Genomic DNA, 10,631 nt, shown 5'->3' with positions numbered 1-10,631 from the left:
GCGTTACCGAGCTGTGATTCGTTATACAAACAATATGGCGGCGCCCAGGTACACGAGAACGTGATAGCTAACTGAGTTCGTGCAAACAGTCAAACAACTCTTTTACATATTTCAACCCTGAGATTTGAAGATCAAGTGGCATCATGGAAGGTGTTTTAGCCCAAAGATTGTGCTCGAAATATATGCACCGTTTGTTTAATTCCACTCGAAATTTTTCCAGATTACACTATTGCGTAAGCTTTTTCAGTGACCTTCTACTAACCCTCTGTTATGACTCACGTATTTAATATTTGTTCAAACATTCTGTTATCAATTAAAAAGCCATTGTGTATTATATTTAGACTAATTATTAAATAATTGGGTTTAACTTCAAACTGTTTAACATGTACCAGTAAAGAGGATATTTAGACCTCTTCACAAGCTCAAGGTTCCTATCGACGTTCAACAACAACGAGTATAGTGCAATAGACAGGCAAAGGCCCTGCATGGACTACAATTAACATGGCACCTCAGGATTCCAGTTGGGCGCTGTAAACAATTTGGGCTGTATGACGGTAACCGCACCATACAGCCCAAATTATGTGGGACTGAGTCCCACCACAAAACGATGCAAAAAATTGCAACAGATAGATAATGTTATTACCCAATAGTCTATATGAATTAGAGTTAGTCATTTTTGACTGTTTCTGGCCTTTTGTCCAATTTTGGCTGTAGGGCATCGTCGGATACCCACGGTTGATTTCGCTTCGGTACTCAGTGAGTACCGAAGCGAAATCAACCGTGGGTATCCGACGATGGCTGTAGGGGTGAAACAGTCAAAACTGTTTTGCCGGTCATAGCAAACTGTTACCCCTTTGAGAGCCCTAGGCTTGTTCAAGCGTTTCGGTGACCGCGACTCAGTGTTGAAGCAATGGTATCATTGCATGCTGCATTGATACTAATATTTATTTGGTAATAAAACAATTGTTTCAATGCTATTTGGGGAACAGTCAAAACAATCATCCCTCGGTAGGGGGAAGCCCTGCGGAACTGTTTGCCCTTGGCCTATAGCGGCTTCGGGCAAACAGTTCCGCAGGGATTCCCCCTGCCTCGGGATGATAGTTGTGACTGTTCCCCAAATAGCCATGAAACAAATGTACAAATTAATCAAATCACAATTCCTTATTTAAGCATAGTAAATTAAATAATTTTTGGGATATATTGTAGCGGAACTGGTCTGGGTCGATCGTCAGCAACCAGGTACATAATTGGTAGTGCATCCGTCTAGAGTTCAGAGGGCCCCGGGTTCGAACCCTGGTCTGGCTGTGCATTTTTCATCTCCTGTTACAGTAATGCCTGTGACCAACCCTTGATTGTTTCAAGCATAGGGTGTATGCTTGGCAAGGGGATGCCTGAAACTGGTTTGTAAATAGCTTTGTCTTCGTGGGCGAAGACTTAAAAAAGGAGGGAGGAATGTAGCGGAACTGGCCGGCCTGAGTTGATCGTCAGCGACCAGGTAGCTCAATTGGTAGAGCGTCTAGAGTTAGGATGGTCCCGGGTTCGAACCCTGATCTGGTAGTGCATTTTTCTTCCCCTCTTACAATATATCTGAATGATTGACGTTTAGATATTTTTATAGGTGGCAGTTAAGTAACATAATTTCATTTCAATTGGATTCTCTTGAAGTTTTGGGTAAGCTGAGTAACAAAGAATAACCAGATGTTTGGTGGCTATTCACTTTGCCACTGTATACAAAGTGATACATGTTCACATTCACAAGGAACCCTTATTACTCGTTTTCAACTGTCCGGTGTGAAAATAATTTCTTGTCTTTGGTTTTATTCATAGTCAAGAATGCCAGTGCAACGGACTTTATACACAAGAAACACAAGCCTTTTAAAGAGAACACAACTGAAACCATCCCAGAACGAGATACGGGGGGCAGCCACTCGGCCAGCAGGAAATGTAACATGAATTGCTTGTACTTTTATTGCATTATATAAAAGCTCTAAAATATATAAAAAATAAAATTTTGAAAAACATATGATGGAAAAAGTAACTTTTTAGTGATATGTCGACAATCTAAATTAATGAATATCTGTTGATACCAGGCTACCTATAACTTAGATAAGTCTGCAGCATCCTGGTCAAATGTACCCATTAAATACATGAAAAGGGAAGTTATTCTGTCCAATATTATAGTAATCAACCATTAATTACACTTAATAACGAAGATAGATATTACATATTTCCAAACTGATGAAGCTTACTGAAGAAAATGAATTACATATCTCTTTTGGAAAACTTCACCCCTAGAAAGAGGTTTATATCAATACCCTCTTTTTTCAGTCTATAACTATAAAATATATCTTCTGTAAAATATGATATATTGAAATGGTGCTTTAAGATATGTCATATTTCAGACAAATGTCAAATCAAGAAAGTATAAACCAAGTTTTCATTCATCTTAAGGTAAACAGGTTTTTAAATTATTGCTGTTTTTTACCAACAGAAAAATGTTGCCTGGGCAGTGACGCTGGCGTTGACTGGTGTGGGTGGCATCGCTTACTATGTGATAGATAACATGGCTCAGAAAAGCAAAAAAGGTAGGAGATTAATTATTCCTGAGACTATTAGGAGGATCGAGAGATGATGTCATTCCAGAGGCAGACCTATAGCCTCAAATTAAGTGTCACCCATTTTAATATAGCCAGAGTTTCCCCTGGCCCCGACACCAGACTTAGACATTTTGACAGATAGATGTCTGTTGCTGGAGTTTCCCCTGGCCCCGACACCAGACTTTGACATTTTGACAGATAGATGTCTGGCGTGGGGCCAGAGCGCACTGCTATATGAAAACGTGGAATTATCCAACACCATTTGGTATCGGAGAGTTATGAGGTGATGGCAACAAGAATCAACTATGACACAACACATACCTGACATATATTGATAAATGGATTATTTATTGATCCAAATCAGCTCTTTTATCACCAACAGCTGCTAAATTTCGTCAGTAGAGTCTTCCATTTTCAAACGTTCAAACTTTCCCACCAGAGCAAACATCATTTTTGTAGGTCATGGGGTGACTAATCAACAAACCGGACTGAAAACAGAATGTATTATTATTGTTTAGAAGATTTTGGGACCACATTTTTTTTGTTGATTAGTCACTCCCCGATACCAAAGGATGTTGGAGAATTCCACATTTTCATATAGGAGTTTTCATGTATAAGGGTAATTGAAAGAAACCTTCTCAAATGATGCACTGTTAGTTGTTGTTTTTCTTTTTGCAGTTACAATGACAAAATATTTGATAACATCATGCAGTTTGACCTTTACAGAGATTGAACAAGAGTACCTCAGGGCGGAACAATATACGCCCGTCAAATGCCATATAGTGTTATATACTTTCTTACATTGAAATAAGATCTGCATCATTCAAAGAGTGGGTAGCTGACATGCTATAAAAATGTAGGAGAAAATCTCCGGATAAAAAAATCAAATACTGAAATGAACAAAGGGCAATTACTTTTGGAAAAATCGTCGAATCAAAATTCTGTTCAAGGAAACACAACATATCATGATTATTTAATCTACTAAGTTTCAAAGAAATCTGTCAAAAAATGTAGGAGGAGATCTCCGTACAAAAATTCAAATACTGAAATGAACAAAGGGCAATAACTTTTGGAAAAAATTGTCGAATCAAAATTCTCTTCAAGGAAGCACAACTTCATATCATGATTATGATGTATACCAAGTTTTAAAGAGATCCTTTGTAAAATGTAGGAGGAGATTGCCAGACAAAAATCAAATACTGAAATAAACAAAGGGCAATAACTTTTGGAAAAATTGTTGAATCAAAATTCTTTTAAGGGAGACACAACTTCATATCATGATTATAATGTATACCAAGGTTCAAAGAGATCGGTCTAAAAATGTAGCAGGAGATTGCCAGACAAACAAAAATTTAAGCCGGACGGACGGATGGACAATGCCATGCCATAATACTCCCTTCAAATTTGACAGGTGTATAAAAAAGTAATTTTGATCAAGTACATAGCTGTCAATACTCCCTCATTTTGACCAAAATTTACCAATCTCCCTCAAAAATCCCTCATTCAAGTCCAAACTTACACAAACTCAAAATCTACATCCAGTGGTTAAATGATCCCCTAGTTACTGCAGGGTGTGTGTAATGAGTATAGCATGTGTGTCTGAATCAAATAAATGCCTTTCGGGTTTATTTTGATACATGAAAAGGGGAAGATAACTTAAGCAAAGCAGTTTCAGCTGCGTTTGATGCACTTCTCCCTCATTGGAAATGTGGAATGAGTGAGATCACCTTCATTGAAAGTTTCAGAGGTTGACACCTATGAAGGTAAAATAACTGCACTGATAAGTAACAGGTGATTTTAGAGGCTCCTTGTAATGTGGATCTCTTTGATAAAAGATTTGTGTTGCAATAAGGTAACCGTAAGATTATTAACAAAAGTTTGAGGGGATATATAGGATTCTGTGTGTACGCATGTTAAACTCGTTATCATCACTCTAGCGACTTCATTTCTCAACGTAATTTCATGAAACTTCATACAAATGTTTAGTATGACAATTCCTTGAACAATTTCACTTTTTTGTTTACTGCGTTGAAGGTCAAGGCCACTGTTACTATTTTAGAAAAACTCTGTCATTGCTCTAGCGACTTCATTACTCAACAGAGTTTCATTTAACTTAAACAAGTGTTTGGTATGGCAATGCCTTGAACAAGGTCACTGTTAGTATTTTTAGAAAAATACTTTGTCATCGCTCTAGCGACTGCATTCCTCAACAGAATTGCATGAAACTTGATACAAGGTTTTGGTATGGCAAATAACCTTGAACAAGTTTGCGTTTTGGGTAACTGCGTTGAAGGTCAAGGTCACTGTTACTATTGAATTCATTCCTCAACAGATTTGATACACTTGTTTGCCATGACAATACCTTCAACAGATGCAGTCACTAGAGCAGTTTATATTACATCATTGAATTTTCAATTCAATGTGTGAATGCGAGAGGATTTGTATCACTTGTGATGTGATGCCTTGTTCCAATATTGTTTTTGTAGTTAAAATTAAGCAAGAGACTCAGGTTGTCGGGAAAATAGAAATAGGAGGGAAGCCCTGGACACTCACTGACCACAACGGTGTGACCAGGACGGACAAGGACTTTGAGGGTCAGTGGGTGTTGTTCTACTTTGGTTTTACACACTGTCCAGATGTGTGCCCAGAGGAGCTGGACAAGTTGGCCAAAGTAGAGGCGGTGTTCCGTGAGTACATGTTTATACTAGTGATAAGAGATTGGATCATCATAGTGTAATAGCTAAGGAATTGGAGGGGGAAATACTGAAGTACTGCCAAGCTAGCTTTTCGAGCCATAAAGAAAACCAGAGGACATGTACATGCTCAGGTTCACTAGCTCAGCAACGTCGAGTGTGGTCAGTTGCTGAATGTTACAATAGCATAAACAGGTCATCAAGGCATTTTCACCAAATGCGGAATAGTATTCGCTTGTTCATTAAGGTATTTTAGTAAATAGTAAACAGATAAACATATTACCTTCTAGTAAATAGAATTGGTTGCATAAATAGCCTGACCAGTGATAAGTGTTTAACTATCAAAGATAATAGATCAGTCACAGGCAAAACTGTTTTGTTCATTTTCTGCTACATAAACTGTTATTTAAATTGGATTTCACTGACGCATTGTAGTAGTTGTGGAAAGTTCATCACTTTTTTTAATGGTGGAAAAGTAATCATAACACTTCTATGTATCTGCTATAGTGAAATATTGCCAAACATTAATTGAACCATATACATGTTTTTTGAAATACTGCCAAAAATTAATTGAACCATGTTTTTTGTACGTTTTGTACCTCCTATAGTGAATTATTGCCAAAAATAAACTGACTCTGGTTTTTTTTGTAGATTTTGTACCTCCTATAGTGAAATATTGCCAAAAATTAATTGAACCATGTTTTGTACATTTTTATTGATTTTTCAGGTCAAAGGAACGACCTCCCGAGCATACAGCTACTGTTTGTGACCCTTGACCCTGAGCGGGACACACCAAAAGCTATTAAGAAATATTGTAAAGGTAAGATAAATGTAAATATAATATTCTTAGCTGGCAATAAGCCCTTGCCTGATAATAGTCCCACCCATGCAAGTCAGTAGAAATGACAACAAATGTCTATTCATTGTCCTGTTATCTCTCGAGCAACCCCTCAATGTGATACTGTGCCCCCTGGTACTATTATGCTTTTCAAAAGGATGCATTGCTTCCATAATTGACTAATTTCAGGACACTTGTATATATACCAATCAAACATTGATGTTTTCAAACCTTGTAGGGCTATTGGGAAAAGAGCGAAACATCTAGACTTTGACTCTCAAATTTTGAACTTTGAACATCTTTGAGATAATATACAGAGGGGTAGCATACATGTATACTTGTATACTTAAGGATACACTAACATTTTCTATTTTTTTCTTTAATCATAGATTTTTATTAATTTCTTTTTTTTTTAAAGGAAAGAAACAAAAATAAACTTCATGAAAATTGTTGTCTGATAAATCAAGCACTACTTAGTGAAGTACAAAATTTATTATCATTCATACAAAAAGTTGGGTTTTACTTGTTAATGAAATGAGCTCCTAGAACACGAGATATGACTTCTAGGGCCTAGTAGATTTTTATTCCAGCTATGATACCTCCCATACCTCCGGCGCTCGACCCCCTGTAAGCATATGAGATGTGAATATCAGTACATGTAGTGTTATATAAGGGGAAAATCTGACGCATCAAGAAATTGGAATCTTCCTCGTTCGATTTATGGAAGTTTGACTGTAACATTATAACATGTATCTTGAGATGATGGTTTAAATGACATTCAATAATATATCTTAAGCATTGTGCAATCCTACAGTGGTAAATACCCTGTAACCTCATCAGAAGGCCTAATATCAAGACTCAAAACTGGTTCTCCTATCATAAATAGTTTTCAAGTAGACATAGATATGTCGTAATATACACTGATGGGTTTTGTGATCTTTGTCCACTTTTGCAGAGTTTTCGCCGACATTGCTTGGTTTAACTGGAACTGCAGAACAGCTTGAAAGTATGAGGAAAATCTACAGAATCTTCTTTTCTACCGGACCAGTAGATGACAGTGGAGATTATCTAGTAAGATATCATAGAACTTTATTTGTCAAGATGTATGTTACCGTAATAGAAACATGTCGTCAATTAGATATGAACAAGAACATCTCATGAGGCCTTAAGTGATATGATCGATACTCCATTACTCTACATTTACCAGCAGCAGTGCAATTTGGTTTTTTTCTTTCTGAAATATTGTGCTTAGAGGTCTGATTTAATCATTGGCTGGGGTCAATATTGAACATGGTGTAGAATGGGTATGAACATTTTTAAAACTTCTTTCGAAGTTCCATAATGCTCAGGGTTCTGATATTTGACTACTAATATAAGCCTGTATGGAGCTGTAAAGTTTTGTCATATCAGTGACCTTGACCTTTGTTTGAGGATGCAGGGGTCTAATATGTTAAGAATTAAAGCTACATTGTCTTAGGACCTCAAGATTTAGACCTATGATACTAGGACCTCAAGGTTTAGACCTATGATACTTGGGTATCATGTGTTGACCAACAGTGCAAGTATTTTGCAAATATACTGTGTTTAGGCCAAAGGGCAAGTTTGAGACATACTGGATTAGGTCAGAGGTTTACAGAGATTGAAATGGGGAAAAACTGGCAATGCCACTTTTAATGAGAATATTTTGCAATGATTGCTTAAGTATACAGGTGATCCATTAGGCTCTCTGGGCCATTTGTTTAGTGTTGGTTAGGTAACAAATATTGGTTTAAGGATTTTTACAGTGATTACTATATCGTTTTATTAGTTTCTCTCAGGAAATGATGTTTCAGTGGTCTATAAATAGAGGTTTTTAATGAGTAATAATTGGCCATCATGTTTATCTAACTCGATTAAATTTTCAAATTGTATAAAGATACAAGGTTTACTGAGTGTCTTTTACATCTGAACTAATGAGAGTTTGATAAACGTGATAATCACGTTCATATTTCATGCAGAAAAAACTTTGAAATACATGTCTCTTTTTGGTGGGGATAAAAATGTCATGAATCATGACGTCCTAATGGAAAATGATGTCAAAGAGCATTGTTATGCGACGTCATAATTTAATGATTGAACAGCTAAATAATGTCCAGGACGCTACCCACCCGTGTATAACCAAAAATGTTAACCAACTCATAGCAGGTTAATGAGTCGTAAGTGAGGAAACTTATAGTGGCTTCGGGAGAAATCTTATTTTGTTACTCGTTAACTGTGCAAAACCTCCACTTATTACTGTGTATGAAGTCTGCTCAATACCATTTACAATGTACCTTTAAATTTATGGATACAGTTATAATTTCATAATGTTGTATAAGTTATTACTTGTATGTTGTAAAATGTACATATTGAATAACTTGCACATGGGACTCATACAAGTTATAACTTTAACAAATGTTTTGTACAAACTGTTACTCATACAAATTACAAGTATATGATATGTGTGAAGTGTTTAATATGCAGTACTGTACCTAGTTTGTTTCTCCCTACAGATTGACCACGCCATCATAAGCTACCTGGTGCGACCAGATGGATCATTTGCAGACTATTACCCAAAGCGAGTGGATAAAAAGACTATGGTCCAACAAATTGAAATAAAGATGAAAAGATATGAAAAAGAGAAGAAAAAGGAATAACATAAATTTTGTTAAAAACAATAAGAAAAATCACTTCATTGACCTGCATAATTATCTGATTTTAATTTCAATTGAATAGCATACCACATTTTGAACCAGACTGATTTAAACATATATAAAAAAGGAGGATAATTCAATTCTGTAAAGCTTTCAGCTGTTGATAGAAATAGTTTAGATATCAGCTGTTCATTGTTCTCAAGTCTATTTGTTTTGGCTAGAATTTGGAAGATATTTTGATATGGTGGTACTATCTTTCTGTACTTTATGATACTAAGCTGTGCTCAGGTACATGTACATTACTTATTGGTACAATGGACCTCCTCCATGAGAGAGTGAACTTGTGTTGAGATCTGTGTACAACTGTACATGACAATTTCCAAGAGCTTTCATTTCTTGTTCGTAGTTTCAACATTTAAATGCATCTATTGCTTGAAAAGTATTAGATATCTGAAGTTAGGTGTGTGAGATATGTACATGTGTGTTAATCAGGAGCTTTCTACTGTAGTATATAATATATTGATTATTTAGACAATTGGTAATACTTGTGATAATAAATATTTCTACTTATATATGACTACACTGCGACCCTAGCCTCTGTCTTATATTCCTTCCCGTGTCTGTCTCCTTTTATTTGTCCTGGGCTCTGCATATATTTAAATGAATGTAGCATGATCATGACTGGATGAGGTAAACATCTCAGATTAGTACCCCATACCCAAAGGTCAATGTCAAGAACACTGTCAATTATGAAATATAATTCTAATCCTGTCCAGGCAGTAATATAGGAGGTACAGTAGTCTAGTGGTAGGATGCTGCGCTTGTGACCGCATGGTTGCAGGTTTGAGTCATGTCACGGCACTGTGTTGTATTTTTGAGCAAGATACTTTACTCTGTTTGATCCAGTCTATTCAGCTGTAAATGAGTACCTGGTTGGGCAGTTGTAGAATTGTTGAATTCTAGCTGTGAGTGCCATATGGCAGCACCAGCTGTATGCTCCCCAGGGTGTTAAGAAACATGTTAGCTGGTTGTAAAGCCCTATAACCACGGATAATAATTTGTGAACCGCTTTGAGACGACCTGCAAACTAGGTTGTAAAAAGGGGTATACAATAACCTCAAATTATTATTATTAATAATAAATTTGGAATGGCTCAATATTTTTTCCCTGCCATCATCAGCTATTTGGTACGGTATCCTTCAGTCAGTCTGTATGTCATGACAAATTCAAAGGCCCTTTTTTGCGTCGCTTCACAAATGATACAAGTGGCCTAGTTAACGTTATGTCCTGAAGATCATTTAGCAGCGAACGGAAAAATCATCAGGTTTTCAAGTTGGATGTAGTACAAGGACAGGCCACAGGGACCTGATAATTTGATAGACTTGTCGGTAAAAATGACACCCCCAATGATCGTATAATCTTAGCCCCTAACACATGTAAAATCACTCTAAACACCTTAGTTTAGGTCCAAATATAGCTGTAAAATTCTCAGGTCCCTGTGGGACAGGCCTCAGTCTAGGGATAGGTCTCGTCTTTAAACCTAAAAACCAATCACATGGCTTATACATGTAGCTAGGGAGCCTTCAATTTTGTCATGACAGATATTCCAAGAGGATATATGCGTATGAGATCGAAACCCCTGGATTCAAAAAAATCTCCATTTTCCTTAGTAGGGCGTGCTTCAGTTTGAAAGGCATCTTATAGCGTAAAATTACCACCATGCAAACATATTTGATTTTTCGTGTGGAAATGTGTGACATCTTATTTTCATAACTACTGAAAGATTATGACAAAAAAATGGTTTTCCTGACACCAATGGTTGGCCTCGCCG

General features: G+C 36.7%; 1 protein-coding gene across 1 annotated transcript; it reads left to right on the top strand.

The window, feature by feature from the left end:
* LOC110457911 (protein SCO1 homolog, mitochondrial-like) lies at positions 1-9,385 on the top strand. Its single transcript, XM_021509414.1, has 7 exons — positions 1-233; positions 1,828-1,944; positions 2,492-2,585; positions 5,084-5,284; positions 6,018-6,110; positions 7,084-7,199; positions 8,660-9,385. Exons 1-7 carry the CDS (start codon positions 144-146, stop codon positions 8,801-8,803), a joined length of 855 nt encoding a protein of 284 aa, XP_021365089.1. The 5' UTR covers positions 1-143; the 3' UTR covers positions 8,804-9,385.
* Positions 9,386-10,631: the final 1,246 nt, after the last annotated feature.

Source organism: Mizuhopecten yessoensis, unplaced genomic scaffold, assembly GCF_002113885.1.
Source record: "Mizuhopecten yessoensis strain PY_sf001 unplaced genomic scaffold, ASM211388v2 scaffold179, whole genome shotgun sequence".
Taxonomy (NCBI): domain Eukaryota; kingdom Metazoa; phylum Mollusca; class Bivalvia; order Pectinida; family Pectinidae; genus Mizuhopecten; species Mizuhopecten yessoensis.
The sequence above is the reverse complement of the archived record's forward strand: the minus strand, read 5'-3'. Positions and strand labels throughout refer to the sequence as shown.

Excerpts from the sequence above, each read along its gene's own strand:
- LOC110457911 (XM_021509414.1), top strand. The coding sequence starts at position 144 with ATGGAAGGTGTTTTAGCCCAAAGATTGTGCTCGAAATATATGCACCGT. Across the intron at positions 1,945-2,491 it reads CCACTCGGCCAGCAGGAAAT|AAAAATGTTGCCTGGGCAGT; the intron begins GTAACATGAATT and ends TTTTACCAACAG. Across the intron at positions 2,586-5,083 it reads GGCTCAGAAAAGCAAAAAAG|TTAAAATTAAGCAAGAGACT; the intron begins GTAGGAGATTAA and ends TTGTTTTTGTAG.